The sequence below is a fragment of the Rattus norvegicus genome, chromosome 5 (genome assembly GCF_036323735.1).
Source record: "Rattus norvegicus strain BN/NHsdMcwi chromosome 5, GRCr8, whole genome shotgun sequence".
Classification (NCBI taxonomy): domain Eukaryota; kingdom Metazoa; phylum Chordata; class Mammalia; order Rodentia; family Muridae; genus Rattus; species Rattus norvegicus.
In genome coordinates, this window is record NC_086023.1 from 72528069 (window position 1) to 72544528 (window position 16460).

General features: G+C 44.0%; 1 protein-coding gene across 2 annotated transcripts in view; it reads right to left on the bottom strand.

The window, feature by feature from the left end:
- The window catches only part of Abca1 (ATP binding cassette subfamily A member 1), a 122888-nt gene that overhangs the window by 54393 nt on the left and 52035 nt on the right, over positions 1-16460 (bottom strand). For both annotated transcript variants that reach the window (XM_039109846.2, NM_178095.3), the window contains exons 7-9: positions 15109-15285; positions 4182-4274; positions 793-1033 (exon numbers count right to left, since the gene is read on the bottom strand). In XM_039109846.2, coding sequence (XP_038965774.1) covers positions 793-1033; positions 4182-4274; positions 15109-15285 — 511 coding nt within the window. The remainder of the gene's footprint in view (positions 1-792; positions 1034-4181; positions 4275-15108; positions 15286-16460) is intronic.

The following is a 16460-nucleotide window of genomic DNA, read 5'->3' on the forward strand; positions in this document are numbered from 1 at the left end:
GGAGGTTCCAGAACCTTCCTTGCAAGGTCACTGCGAGGATCAAATAGGTAATTTAAACAGAATGCATTATGCATAGGAAATTTTGCTTTAATGTCAGGTTTCCTTGCAGTTGTTGTAATTGCTATTATTGCCCTCTTTTAGGTGTTTATTATAAAGCTTACCTCACAGTAATATAATAATAATTATAATTATAATTATTATACTATTTTATAATTATTCTATTCTGTAATAATATACTATTATGTAATAATGATAATTAAAATAAAATAATTGAAATAATATAAAATTAAAATATCTCATTATTTTAACAAAGTTTTCTGGCTTTACTCTGGTAAAAACGGTATGTATTTAAAGTATACAATCTGATGTTCAATACATGTATCTGCTGTCATGATTAACCCAGTCAGGATAATTAATGTCTCCATCACTTCATGTAGATGCCCACTGCATCTGTGCAGTAACATTGAGATGAACTCCCTTACAAAGTTTAAAGATATAAAACAGTGTTACCACACCCTCACTCCGCTATCCATTTCATCTCCAGAGTCATTCTCTTTGCACAAGTGAATTCTGTATTCTAACCAAGGCAGCCCATCTCTCTATCACCCTCAGCAACTTCTTTTCTTAGCTGCTTTGTGTAGCTTTTCCTTTTAGAGTCCACATATGAAAAGAACTGGGGAGACTGGCTATCAATCACTCACGGAATAAAGGAATGCTTGAGAGAACTGGGTAACATAGGCTGAATCCAGACCCAAGCTAGGGATCAGGGCTTTGGTCTGCACAGCCACTCACTTGTAGAATTGTCATAGAAGGTGTCTGTGTCTTCCTCGGTGCCATTCCCTCCAAAGAGGGCTTTGTAGTTGTTATCCTCGTACCAGTTGAGGGACTTGATCTTCAGGCCCCCGCCCTCTGGGTGACCACAGACGATTCGGGACACAGCCTGGTATATCTGGGTGGAGGAGCCGGAGTTGTTCACGTTGGTCAGAAACATCACCTCCTGCCGCATGTCGCTCCAGCTCTTTGTGCTGAAGAGCTGGTGTCAGGGTGGGAAGAGAAAGGAGAGGGCACGGGGAAGGGACAAGAGAGAAGCAAACATTTTGTTTTCATAACCTAAAAGTAATGCTGTAGAATATACTGTGTCTAACATCATTTTAAGGCCCTGTGGTGATTACCCAGGGCTTTCTTCCCTCCATCTGTGGTCCTGGGACTGACAATGTTTTATTATGGCATTATCTGTAACTGGTGGCTTCTCCTAGCACCCTCCTGAGGAGAGAATTCCTGCACATTCTCCTTCGCCATAGCTCACACTGTACCCTTTCTCTGTGACTTGACCTTGGCTCACAGGCGAGGGTAACCACTCATCTTCCAGGCCAAGAAGAGCCGTTGTACCTGAGGTCATCGCAGTGACCAAATGGAACAGAGCCATCTGTTGCAATGTCCCCACCCTCCCTTATTGTCGCTTCAGCCTTTTCCTCAGTTTAACAGCAAGAGTGTAGACATTTTGCAAACATGAAGTTACATTACATACCCTCTTTCTCACTCCTCTGGCCTCCACCGTGGACCTTAGGTGTATGTTCTCAAGCATGCTCTTTCCTGGACTTTACATCTACTGCCCTTCCTGTGCAGAGCGTCCTAACCTCTCTAGAAATGCAGCAGCTCTGTCTCTGCAGTCACCTCATGCCACTCTCCTTAAGATGGCATCTCATCCCTCTTTCTACTACCTCCCTTACCTGGTTCATTTTCTTTTTCACTGCCCAGATTCCCATGGTCACACTCTCAGCTGACCTGTTTATTTCTGATGTCCACCTTTCCATGAACTAAATGACGGCAGTGAGGTGACAATGCTCAATGCAGCATTGCGATAGCTAGCAAGGTCAAGCACCTGGCCCGTGCTATGTGTCTGTGATACCACCTCCACTCTGCTTCTCAGGCTTGTTCTGCATGCTTTCTCTCCCACCCACATATGATAATAATCTCAGCTCTCACTCATCCGTATGGCCCCACTGTCAGGTCCACTAATGCACGTACTCTCCAAGGCTCTCTGGCCTATTGTAGTCATGAAAGGAGTTTGTAATGAATTCTTCAAAGGAGAAAACCAGAACATAAGCTTCAGAGTTTAGAGGCCCCCAAGTTCAAGTTCCACTGTAATCAATTAACTCTGTAGAAGACTGTGGGAAAAGTATATGACTTTTCTGAGCCCCAGTGCCATCTGTGAAATGGGTACAATAAGAGGTGCCTCACTGTTCCATGAGGATGAGTGAAGCAAATGCAATTAAAGAGTCCCAGTCCATCTGTGAGACCTTGTCTTTTCCTGTCAACAGTTGAGCTTTGAACATAGTAACGTTCTTTCTTTCTGAACATGGACCAAGCAAATGCATTTCTTATTTATCACTCAGAGAGAGGGTCAAGTGAAAAGTGACCAAAGTAGCTTGAGGGTAAACTCTTGGGAGAAGTGGGTGCCCATGACTGGCAGGAGCAGGAGTAAGCAGGATCCAAGAGACAGTGAAGAATAATGTACACAGTTCATCAGCCAGAGGTTTTCCACACATTCAGCCACTGGGCACAGCAAGTGCTTCTAAATTATTTTGTTATAGCTCAGGATAAAAGCAGGTACAACACCAGAAGAGAAAGTTGCTGGAAGAAACCCTGAATTTACAGGTGTCACCCCTTCCGCCCACCCACCCGGCCACTACTATGTCCACTTTGCTTTCTCCGGGAATGAGGAGCAAAGAATGAGACAAGGAGGGGGACCTTCCAAAGCAGTGTCAATGCACAAAGCCCTAGGGAAACAGACAGGAACTCGTAGGGCACTTTCTCTTTCTTCTGTTTCCCCTTTGGCAGAAACCCAACTGGCCCAGTTTCTAAGCCTATCCAAAGGTCACTCACCTCCCTAACAGAGGAACCAATAACAAACTGACAAAGTCAGTTCCTAAAGGGAGGGCATGAGAGCCAAGCCCCTCTGTCCAACATGGCTGAGCAGAGTTACAATACATGAAACAAACAAACAAAGATGCACAGTGAGGTATGCATGGTCCCAGGTTTTTCTAAACTTTCCAAATGCATTGCTTGTTCAATGATGAATGTGAAAAACTTTTATTGTCAGAAAACAAGTTAACTTTTTTATATTTAGAAGGGGAAAAAGGACATTACAAGCATGGAAAAATGTGTTAAAGGATCAGTTAAAAATAAAGCTGGGGGGTTGGGGATTTAGCTCAGTGGTAGAGCGCTTGCCTAGCAAGCACAAGGCCCTGGGTTCGGTCCCCAGCTCCGAAAAAAAAAAAGGAAAAATAAAGCTGGGCCAGGTCTAGAAAGAAATGAACAGGGGGTTGGAGAGATGGCTCAGCGGTGAAGAGCACTGACTGCTCTTCCAAAGGTCCTGAGTTCAAATCCCAGCAACCATGTGGTGGCTCACAACCATCTGTAATGAGATCCGATGCCCTCTTCTGGTGTCTGAAGACAGTTACAGTGTACTTATGTAATAATAAATAAATCTTTAAAAAAAAAATAAGGCAGGGCCAAGTCTGAGAATGCTTTCCCCATGGATCACTGTATCCCAGCCTGCCTTGTGTTCCACCCATGACCAATAGAGCAGACAGTGGTGGGACTCATGGGAACTGTGATGTCAGGAAAATGTCCATTCTGTCATGTGTGACAACATGTAGACCTAAAGGCCAAGTTGGCTCTCGCTCACTAGGAACCACATTCCCAATGCTGAGCCTCCGAGGCCAGATTTTCCAAGGCAAAAAGCAGGGTGAGGAAAGCCAAGGCCCTCTGGTCAGTTAGCAAAGGTGCAATGGCTGAATGGATGGCCTTGTCGTTGAAGAAACAACATGAAGATGTTGCTGTCAAACCAAGTCAGTATACAGGGTAGGAGGTGGCGTGAGAGAAAGAGAGAGTTCTCCTCACAAATGTGCACGGGGCAGAAGGAGCTCACAGAGAAAGGTCTAGACTAAACACGGGGTTCTGAGCCACTAATTCTCTCTGCAAAATTGATGCACTTTAGCTTCTTCTTCTCCAATGGAGATCAAACCTGATAAATTCTTAAATTACTTGTGCTTCAAAGATTTAGTCCGACGCAGCAGGTAATATTCAAAGTACAAGGACCCTGTTGGCAGAACTCAGAATTAAAGAAAATAGTAGTGGTTAGTCTGTCCACTGTGGCTTAAAAAAATACAACTTACCTCTTGGGCCAGCCCCCCTAAGCTGTCAAGCAACGTTGTGGTGGCTTCAGCCAGATGCTGGGTCGGGAGAAGAGACGTGGAGTTTAGTTTTGTCTAGAAAGAGGGGGGGAAAAAAAACCTTTGTCTCTGAGCTCAAATACAAGCTTGGAACCTCTACATAGAAAATAAACAAATAAATGAAAACCATTCCCAATAAATTTTGAAATTATAAAACAAGAAACCAACTTCTAGCCAAAGCAAAGAACACTGGACAATTACTCTAACTGCGTGCCTGCATGTTTATTTTCTTCAGATAAGGACTTCTCTTTCATGCATGGCTGTAGGAGTACAAATTTAAGGCTAGTGAATAGACAACATATACAAATATCTTACATGGTACAGGTGGACACAGGTGTGTGTGCGTATATGTGTGTATGTCCATGCATATGTGTGCATGTGTGTTCAATAAAATTCTGACCAGAAAGCCCCAACTCTATCAATAGTTCTACAAGACACATGTTTATAGGCATAGCCTGAGAAAAGAGTCTGCGATGGTTCTAAACAAACAAACAAACAAACAGATAAAATTCAACGATAACTAAAACAAGAGACGACTTCGCCTTTGCTCTGTTGAGTCAGCAGATTTTCACTATTTTAAAGACGGGAGACGTAACACCGAACACTGTTCTTGTGTCTAGCGTTAGTCGATACCTTGTATTTACTAATTAATGTATTTGGTTGTTACAATACATAACCTAGCTGCACAGTAAACATGAGAAAATAATTAACATTAGGCCCGAAGGAAAGATAAATTACAATAGAAAGCCTAAGGAGCGAGGGACAAAACCCCCACCGGCTCTGGAACCAGAATTGCTATAGACAGAATTTCAACAACAGTGCCATGATTAGGAAGAATAAGAAAGAAAATCTCCAGGGGGAAAGGCAGCTTTTCTCAGTGTTTCCACAGGTTCTGTTTTGTTCTATTCCATAGTGTATCGAACACCTCGAGAATCTTAGACCGTTTTGACAGCATATATCATGTCAAAGACTGCTGAGGTTATAATTGCTGTGAGGTTGTAACAGTGAGTGCTAAAAGTAGACAGGACTAACATAAGGAGCAGCCTCAGAGATGCTCTTCTACTTATGTTTTTGGTCGTGTTCTTTATGAATACCACGATCCCAGGGTCGGGCACCATCCTGGGTGCACACTTCTAAGAACATCTGCCTATGAAAGAACTGGAGCTGCTGGACACATGGGTTCTACTGGGAAAGCCTGTGAGTAACAGCCAAGTCTCAGAGCTCCCATACTCACAGACCTCCCATGGACCTATGGTCACCCCATAAATGTTCTACTCAGGGACGCCTGTGATTTAACTCAAGGCAAAGGCTCTTCCTTCCACAGGGAACTGAGGAGCAGAAAACAATGGGCTGCTCTGCTCTCATACTCTCTCTCTCTCCCAGTTCACTTCACAAGTGAAGACTGGCCTGAAACTGTGATTTCTCTAGGTCAGGGAAATGCTTACAAACAGAGAGGTCCCAATCAGAAGCAGCAGGAGGTAACCTGGTTTTGTGTTTAGCACGGTCCACCACTATGAATTTTGAATTCATTTATGATTCAAAATTGTAAAGCAAAAATAAATGAGGACAAAACAAAATTTCCGGAGTCACCTCATGTGCATTTCTAAAATCTGAAATGTAGGTGGATACATTTCTCTTTTGAAACCTACAGAACCCAAGGTAAGGTCCCCTGTGCCACCATAACCTCAGCTACTCTGCTGCAGAGTGGAAATACTCCGTGCATCACGAAGTTTCATAAACACTGGGTTGCAGACGCCTACAAAGTCCTTTGAGCAGAGCCTGCCACACGGTAAGCTTCAGGAGCAAAAGAAGGCTTTCATCTCCTACTTCTTCCTCCATTCCTTCAAAGTAGCTTCCCAGTTCTCAGGGGGACAACCATCCTGCCTCTGCGCCTTGCCCTGTGCCAGTCAGGTCAACAAGACACCAAATGCCTGAGGGAGTGTACCCTTAACGGTCCAGTGACCAGTTCGTCCATGCAGCTTCTCCATCTGAAAACATTTCCATCTTCGTAAGGACTGACTGTCCCTCCATCTGGTTTTTTTCACTTGGACAGTTTAGAGTGAGCTTATTCCTCCTTGTTTTTCCACAGTTCAAACACTGTTGGCATGAACCTTGCACCTTGCCTGCTTAACCCTTGAGTGTAACTAGCCTTACGTGCAAGCGCAAGGTGACTTCTACCACGAATACTGGAGCTTTGATAAGCAATGTCTTATGAGACGATTTGGCTGTCAATGGTTGAAAGTCTAAATCTGTTGGTTTAATTGATGCCCTGGGGTCTCCGCCCCTTATTGGCTAAACCATCCATATGTAATATGGTACAGCAGTCAATGTCACTGTGAGGATCTTTTTCATTGACAGTTTTTTTTTTAAAAAAACAAAAACAAAGAAAACCTCAGGGTTGGTAAGATGAGAAAGGTGCCTCCTGACAAGTATATATGACCTGAATCTGACCACCAGGAACTCCATGGTGGAAGGAGAGAACTGATGCCCACAAAGTGACCTCTGACCTCCACACATGTGCCACAGCATGGGAGTGCCACACACAAGCAAATACGATGTAATTTAAAAATAACTTGTGAGTAGACGTTCAGTATACTTTAACAATAGCAGCAACCTGCAGTTGACACAAAGTGACGCACATAACTTGAATTCAGAATCAAGTCTCCAGTTTGGATTTTCAAGATAGTTTTTGCTCCAGGTCTCAGTGAACTCTTTATTTGGGGCGGGGGTGGACCTTCCAGGATACAGAGAAGCTGCGGGTAGCATCAGCAGAATGAAATGCTTCAAACCGACAGATAAGCCATGCAAGGCTACTCCTGGCTCAGTTAGTCGTGTTTTCTGTCTCACCTCATTGTTTACAAATAAATTCTCGGTAGATTAAAGAGCTGAAAGAAATACGAAAGCTTAAAACGAACTGGAGAGAATATTAGAAAATATAGTTATGAACCTGCGCTCAGGAAGACTTTTAAACGAAATTTTTAAAAAAATGGGTTCAACCAAAAACAAGAAAGTAGTTGTATAAAAACTGCATATCAAAAGGAAACCATAGATGATCTGGAACACTAAGTCAAAGACTAGAATAATGGATTTTTTCTCTTACATTAGTATAAAATGCAATGCCAGCGAGCACTCAGTAGGAATCAGTTACGAAAGCACCGACGTTGATTACGCTCCAGGAACACGGAATTTCCTGAGAAAGAACAGGACCCGCTCAGCACGCACGAAATCACAACGTGAACTCACGGAAGCCCATACCAAGCGCTGCTGTTGCTGGTATTTAAACATATACAGTGTAATGTTTAAAAACATGCAACTCCAGAATAGGGCTCGCCTTGGAAGACTAGACAGGGTTACACAGGTGGCCGCCGTGGTGTCTACGATGCTCTAATCTGTTGACTACACTCTGAGGTGAAGGTGGCTGAATGGCAGCTGTAGCCCACGGATGCTCTTTCTGTCATTCTACCTTTTTTTATGTTCATTTGAAATGTTTTCCAATTTTCTCTTTAACCCGGTACAACTACATATAAAGGGGGAAGGGTGGCCGAGTGGGAGTGAAGGAGAGAGTGCACATCAGGTCTTAAAGGCAGCTTAGCTCACACCTTTCAATATTGCTGGGAGGGAGGTGTTCCTGGTGGCGTCATAGCCTCAGGAATAACTTAGGCCGTGAAACTGGAACACAGAATGCCACCCTTCCATACCTGCGACCCACTGTGGCCCCCTGCTCACACCTCCTCAGGGAAGGCAGAACTTGCCACAACACTGCTCCTCAAAGCTCCAGCAACAACACATTTAAGGTGCCCCAAAGGCACGGCTCAGAATTCCTGTTTTTCTCCTGACGGAAAACATCCTCTTGATTATGAATTCAAATTAAGTCTCTATTGCCCACAGGAAGAAAAGTAGTTTCCTGCACAGAGTAAAGAAAGGCGTAGAGAAAACAAATGCTTCATTAAAGGACTGTACTTTCTGTATTTAGCCCAGCAGGAATCCGTGTATTGTCCGATATATTTAGATCCTAAGTACTGTAATAGCATAGAATACAAATTCTTGCCTTATTACACAGACTTCCACCCATTTTCTGTAACATGTATATTATATCAGTACAATATTTCCTAAAAGCCCCCCAGATGACAAAGGCTACTGTCCTCATCCTCTCAGAGTCTAGCAGATGCCTTCATTTCTTCTATCCTCACTGGCTTAACTGATGCTGTGAGAGACTGAAACATGTTAAAGGTCGACAACCTAGCAGCATCCTCTTGGCTTTCACGCATGAGCTGGTATTTTACTCAGCATGTCTGCATTTCTTGCACGTTTGTTAGCCTATCTCAGTAGATGTTTCCTTAAAGGGAGGGAGACACATCTCAGAGGGAAGAAATGAGCCAGTGTTATCCTACCCCAAAAGCTATGCAAATCCCTGAAAGTGCTGTCTTCCATGCCCCTCCTCAAGTCACAAACCACTGGACCCTGCCTTGGCTGCCCTTGGTATGTGAATGGCATCCAACGCTCTGACATGAAGCGCACCAGTCTGTCTCTGATATACTTTGTCCACTTTCCCCGCATCTCATCTCATCTCTGCTCCTCCAATCAATGTCCCCCATCAGCACATCCAACCCACCCTGTTCCCCTAAACATTGCTTTCACTTCCTGTTCTCCTCCAGACATGCACATACCACATTTTCTTTTAGTAACGTTCCCTATTTTGACCTGGCTAACATCCATTGCTTAGGCCTCTAGCATTTTGAGTGCTTCTTTGCAAATGAGTGTTACAAAATGATCCCTGGTACATGCCTGACTTCTCTTTAAAGCCGTGCACTGTGGCAATGGTCTACAATCCCAGCATTTAGGTCTGAAACATGAGGTTCACAAATCAAGGCTGATCTGGACTATCTATAAAGATGCTATTATAACGACAATGAAACCACCTTCCCCTAAATGACTTCCCAAAGCAGACGTAACTCTAGCTCCCCACTTATTTTGCCCTAAATTAAGGATTAATAAGCTTTGAACCGGAAGCTGGAGTGATCGTTCAGAGCATTGACTGCTCATCCACAGGGCTTGATGCTGGGTTTGGCTCCCAATACCTACATGACAACTCACAATCATGATGTGTAACTCCAGTCCCAGGGGATCCACACCTGGCCTCAAACCAGGCATGCACTTGTGCACATGAAGACATAAAGGCAAAAGGCCCATACACACGAAATAAATAAAATTTGGAAAAAAAAAAACAGTTTTAACCTGAAAACAAGTCAGCTATGTACCGTGGACGAGGATGGTCATAACCAGTCAGTCTCTAATATTTCCATGGCATATACGGCCATCCCACTCTGAATGGGCCCAACCCAAGTCCAATATTTCCATGACAACAAAGCTTTCCTTTGAGGAATATTGTAGTACTTTTATTAAAACAGGGAATGATTGACCTCATGTCTAAAGAAGGTATTAACATATTAAAAATAACAAGTTAAATATTAAGTTTTATATTAAATGTGTTTCATGCATTAAAATGTTTCATGTTTATGCTGCTTCTTAAATACAGTTCGATGCACTTCTTAGCATAACTTAGGAAAAAAGCAAGCCTTTACCTTAAAAACTACAGCATTTCTCCAGAGCAAACATAGCATAATTAAGGCACACACGTCTGGGCAAACAGAGTTGAGCAGTCATATTAGCAAAGCCCTAAATTCACCAATTTATCCCTTAGTTTGTGCAGATGAGTCAACCCTCACAGCACGTCGCTGCACCGATACCAAACGATGAGGGCCACAGTGCTCAGAGACAAAGGCACATCATGCAAACAGCTGGACAGTAAACCAAAGGAAGCTTGTGAAATCTAATACTTTCCACAAATGTTTGAGTCTTGCAGGCCAAGGGAGAGGAAAGGCAACAATTCTTTCCTACAAAAACCTACATAAAAATTCTCCTCTACAAAAACCTACACAAATCCCATCAACATGTGACATGCTAAAGTGTTGAGCCCTTAAAAATCATGAACAGGGCCAAGGAGATGGCTCAGTTAAAGTGCTTGTGACAGAAGCATGAGAACTGGAGTTCAGATCCCAGAACCACACAAGTATCAGGTGGGCATGGCAACCTGCCTGTAACCCCAGCCTTGGAAGAGAGGAACAAGGGGCCCCCAAAGCAAGCTGTCTAATGAGACGAGTCATACCAACAGACCCTCACTGAACAAAGTGCAAAAGAATGATTCCCAGCATCTATTTCTGACCTCCATGCACATATATGTATGCCTACACATATACACACGTTCCCACCTACATACAAGCATACACATATGCACACATGCATGTGTGTGCATGTGCGTACACACACACACGCACACTGCAAATGGGAAAAATGTCACGGAGCAGAAGATAATATCTAGTCTCATCTGTCCTCTGAGTCTTTGTCCACAGAAGTTAAGAACAAGCCCAGATCTTCAAAATAAGGCAGCTCTACTCGCCCGTTGCTCATTTGCACCTTGGAGAGCAGACAGCGCAGCTGTGAGGTCACTAGCCTTGCCGAACCCACGGGCATCCTAATAGAAGAACCCCGAGTTCTGCTCTGGTGGGAACATGGAGCGTGAGTCACAAGACATTTGAAGAGAGTTCTTCGCTCCACAGAAACAGAATTGTCCCCTTTAGGCAGACAGTATTCTTAGAGGTCAAGGTGACCTAACCACAGTCATGTGAGCGATATCCAAGGTATTGTGGACACGAGATACATCTGTGGTCTTGCCCTCAAACGTCAAGAATCAGACACCATTCCCACACTACTGAGACGACAGTGAGCCAGAACCAGAACCGAAATCTATCCAGGGCAAGCCTCACTTCACCCGAGAACCTGGAAAGAAGTCCTTAAACATACCGCCTCTGCCTCTTTTCCCCTTCCATTTATTTATTCACTTTACATCCTGATTGCTGCCCCTCTTCTTCCCAGTCTCTCCCTCAAATAGCCCTCCTCCTATCTCCTTTGAGAGGGTGGAGGTCCCCCTGGGTATCCTCTGACCCTGGCATATCAAGTCTTTGCAGGGTGAGGCGCATCTTGTCCCACTGAGGCCAGACAAGGCAGGGGAACAGAATCCACAGATGGCCTTTACCGTTGGTCTTCAGAACCCACTAGATTGAAAACTCTGCAGGTGTGTCTCATCTGCCTTGCCCAAGAGTGAATTTCAGCGCCTAAACCAAGTACAATGTAGAGAGTAGACATCCGGTAAATAGTTGGATTTTGTAGGATGGATGTTTCAAAAAGAGACGTTCTGCTTCCCACTGCTTACTCTGTGCATGAGAACCCTGAGTAGGTACTGTTTATCATGCAACACAATCATTCTCAGAGCAGTGGTGAGAAAGAAAAAAAAAAAGCCGAGAACTAAAGAGGGATCAATAGAAGCCTAGGGCATTAGGGAGGATTTCAAAGAAATAACGAAATAAACTCTCCAACCCAAAGGTAGTTGTGGCAGGTGCAGTACTCCTAATGATGACCACGCACTAATTTCTGGAATCTATGACTACATCAACAGTGGGGTAAACACACTTTGAAGAGGTAATCATGGACCTCAAAAACAAGGAGACCATCTTGAATTACCTAGAAGGGCAGATCTAATGACCCCAGCCCTTAAAAACACAGAACTTTTTCTACCTGCTGACAGAGGCAAAAGTCAGAGATTTAAACCAGTCCAGGTGCTCAGAGTTGAGAGACACAACACTGCCTCTGAAAGCACAGACCCGTGCCCCTGACTAAAGCCAGGACAGGGACTTCAGGCCTACAAACGGAAGGAACTGAATTCTGCCAAAATCCCAAATGAGCTCAACGGCATGTATATCTATCTGTCTTCAGAGTCTCAAAAAGAAAAAAAGCCTTCGAACACCTTGACTTCAGCCTAGATGCCCGCCTCCCAAGGTATCCAGACTCCTAAGCTTCAGGACTGAGTGGCTGATAACTGCATTTCATGTTACACTCCTGTGCGCAATCCTGACACTTGGAGCAAACAGCTTGCTCTGGACCACCCTTCTGCTCCATTATCGCGACCCTCTCCTACAGTGCAAAGGGAAGAGGAGCCTCAGGTGGGGAGGCAGACAGACATCCCCACATAGGCTCCTGCCTATCTCTGGGGAAGATGCAGGAAGGAGCCAAAGAATAGTTCAGAGAAAGCAAAAAGAAAGTTTACCTGAGGGGCTGGGGATTTAGCTCAGTGGTAGAGCACTTGCCTAGGAAGCGCAAGGCCCTGGGTTCGGTCCCCAGCTGCGAAAAAAAGAACCAAAAAAAAAAAAGAAAGAAAGAAAGAAAGAAAGTTGACCTGCTCCACCCGGCCCATGTCATCAGCCAAATCCACCCTGCTGGGCCGTGACATAACCCAAGTTGTTGCCCGGTGGCCTAAAGCTCCCTGTAAGGGTTAATATCTTAACAATACACTAGGAACACCCAGAATTATCAGCATGTCCATGACCTCTGTTACACTTATCCTAGAGTCAGGGTTCCATAATTCAGTCTGCCCTTGTATTTACTAGAAAAACCACCCTTTTGAGAATCTCAACCAAGTAGGGTTCCTAGAACAATCTGACACACGTCACTGTTCAGCAAGGGAGTTAGCCTGGAGGTTGGTTGGTGAGTTTGGTTAGGGGTTTATGGCCATTTCTGGACCAAAAACTATCATTATGCATTGACACATTGTCCAGGATTTCTTTGTTTATTCTGCTTCTGATTCTTAACACTGAGCTACAAAAGGAAACATCTGCCTCACCAGCAACTGTTTTCCAAACGCCATTTCCCTAATCACCTAGAGGAGACCCAGGGATAGGCACAATGTTTTTTGGCTGAAAATTGGGGAAATTTCCACACCCCAAAAATAAAGGGAAATATTTCATAACATGCCTCTTATGATGAGCTGCTTTGTGTATAGAAATGACATATTAACAGAACAGTCTTCTCCCATGATACTGAGTCATGCATCAGGCTGTTGTGCTAAAAGTTTTTGGCACAATTAACTGTCCATCGGTGTGGTGAAGAGCAGAGGTCACACACACACTGACTATCACAAATTAAAATCTCAGCCGAGTAGCAAGAGAAAAAGAGTGTCCTTATTGTAAACCAAGAATCAGTCCCATCATTCCAATTAAAGCAGTGCTTAATTCAGTGACACCACAGAATGTTTGAAAGACACTCCATCCCAGAGGCAGCTTCCAGAACATTTTCACACAGCACAATTCTGGTCACTCACTATTGTCTTCCTCCAGAGCCCCTATGTTTTGACTTTACGAGAGAGGGTTCCCAGCAGAAGCAAAGGGGCAGAAACAGAACTCTACTCTCTACACCCAGGAGACGTGCAGGGGGTACACCAAAGCCATCTTAATTAATACCTGTTCATTAACCTGTTAATATCCAAGGCTGTAACAGGATAGGTTGTCACATGGCTGACAGGTTTGAAGGTGTATTTCCATGGTGTTGGAAACCCTCCCCTTTGGAGGGAGATTTCAAGTGGAAATCTGAGCTGTTAATGGACAGATGATGAGGGCCATGGTGGTATTTTATTTTGATAGTTCAGATACTCTGTGGAAGGGGGGATTTATTGGGTTCTAAACACTGCAGGTGTTCAATGAGTAAACGGGAATGAAATCGAATAAATGCTCACCAGAATCAATTCCTGTCTCTTCTTAAATAACTCATAGTTCCTAAATTTGAAGGACAAGTGTTTACCTCTGTATCTTAAGTGAAGCAAAGCAGCCCCCCTCCAACATGATTTCACATCACCCCTTTCATGCCATCGTAATGACCTTGACTCCTTTGTGTCTCACAAAATGTCAACAGTCTGCACAAATCTGCAGCCACACATTTATCCAACTACGTAGTTCTGCCACTCGGAGCACCACGAACATTTCCAATAGAGAAATTACAGTGATAAAGGCAATAACCAGTGGACTCACAGGCCACCGAAGCAAAACCTGAACCAGAATCATTTGCTTTAGGGGTAAGCAAACATTAAGCTTAGCGCAAAGGCTGGCGTGTTTGCACTCCACAGAAGCACCTAGAAGAGACTCGTCATTTCGCTGCCACCTACTCTTCACGCAACAGGGGCAGAGTCAAGACACATGCAAGAACATCTCCATGGTCAGTTCAGAGAGTCCACTCTAAGATGTTTCCAAAACCCACATGATCTAGGCTTGGAAGGCTGATGGAAACCAACCATCTTAGGACCCTGTAGGATGCATAACTCCCTGTAGTGAAAGCCAGCTTCACAGAGTTCAACGTGATTATAGCACTTCGAAAAAGATCTCAGAAAACTCACAGATCTCTTAATTTCTATTTATTTAGAATTTCTATAATGAACCCTGATGATCAATACACCAAGGCTCACTTGCATTCCTCGGTTATGGTTTGTGAGTATGTCTTTCTAGTACATTTTTGTCATTGTGTGAGCTAATTATCTTTATGTGGTCTCGCCCAATCGCAATGTTTTACTATCTAACACAGTCTCCCTCTTCTGCTAGTTTTAAAAACACTAATAAGTAGCCATCTCCCCATTAATCATTTCAAGACTTTTTCTTAAATCTGGCATGGGGGAAATCTTTCTTCAAATGGACTCTTCCTCAGAAATATAATATTTTAAAAAGTACATGAAAGATGGGTCTTCTCTAGTTGAAACCGGCACCAGAAACCTTGGGCTTGGCCTCAGCACACCCAGAACATTCATCTCCAACTAACTCTTGGGAAATAGACTGAAAAGTGAAAGAACACCCAGAGTATGACTGGGCTAAATTATATCACCAAGTTCCAGTCAGCCCCGAGTTTCTACAAAAACAAGACATGTTGTCCAGGAAAAGATTTCACATTCTAAAAGCATGAGCACTTGAAGTCCCCTGCACAGCGCATGCCCACTCACCATGACTGGCTTCAGGATGTCCATGTTAGAACGCAGCTCGCGCTCTGCTGCATCTAGCTTCTCCCTAGGTAGACTACAAAGGGCAGAAACTTCCAGATCTCCAAGCCGAATGATTTCTTCTAATTTTGATCCATTACACAGACTGGCCAAATGTAACTGGTAGCCTTGCAAAAACACCTGGAAGGGTTTGAGGTGAACAGAGAGGAGAAAAAATTATCAGGTTGCAGAGCTAGGTCCCAGATGGCTTTGTGGGGAGTGTAAAGCTTGGAAGATCTGAAGAAAAACACCACTGCAGCCAGACACGAGGTCAGCCATGTTCCAAAACTGCATGCTGACTCAATACATCCCACCCTCTCGTCCCTTTAGCACAGGAAAATCCTTAAGGCAAGTTTTTTTTCTCAACGTGACTGGAAAGCATGACTCAGCTAATGGAAACCCAGAGTCTAAATTCCTGGGACCTCTAGAGGAAGGTTATCCCAATTCTGGAATGTATGACATTGGACACTGAATTTAGGCTGGTTCATGAAAAGAGTTATACTGTGAATCTGTAGTATAGACACTTGACAAATGCATAACGTTCTGTTTAAGGAACGGCAGAATTGGGAATGTTTTGTTTGACTTGACCCCCAAGAAGAATATGGAAAATCAGGCCTCTACCAACTCCCTCAGTAAAGCACTTCTAAGTCATCCTTACTTGCTCTTCATGGCAAACCCATGGGGAACCTCTCTTTGGCCATATGCTCCTACCTAGCTAGCCTTTCTAGGTTTAAATACCTGAGCCTCACCATCCAGCAGAGAGAAGTCTCTGTAATAATACAAGGCTACCTTTGTTTATGAGGTTGTAGCCCTAGAACAGTACTTTTGAATGGATGGATTATTACAATATTACCAACCCTCTATGAGTTTAACTGAACGCGGTCCGTTCTGGTCACAGAGCGGCCCTGTAGAGTAACGCAAGTGACGAACCCAACACTGAAGAGAATCTGTCCCGCCACGCAGTCCACTCAACTGTCACTGACTGCCAGATACTCGAGCATGCTCCTCGAGTACTCTTGCCTTAAGTCCTTTTGGTCGTGCTGTGACGAAGAACCCTCACAACACTGAAACTCTAATTACCATGAAAAGACCTTCCCAGGACGCCTCTTAGTTTAAACCGACGACAGCGTGCAACAGATATGAAATTGGCAGGGGGCAATGGAAATTATGCTAAACACGATGATTTCAAAAGTCTGCTGCCTCTGGCCCACCTCCCAACCACACGATTGGTAAACACAAGGCATATTTTCCCAGTTTCATAAGAGCAAGCAGTAAGCACATTTTTTTTCCTAACTTTAAACATTCCACAGCCATGT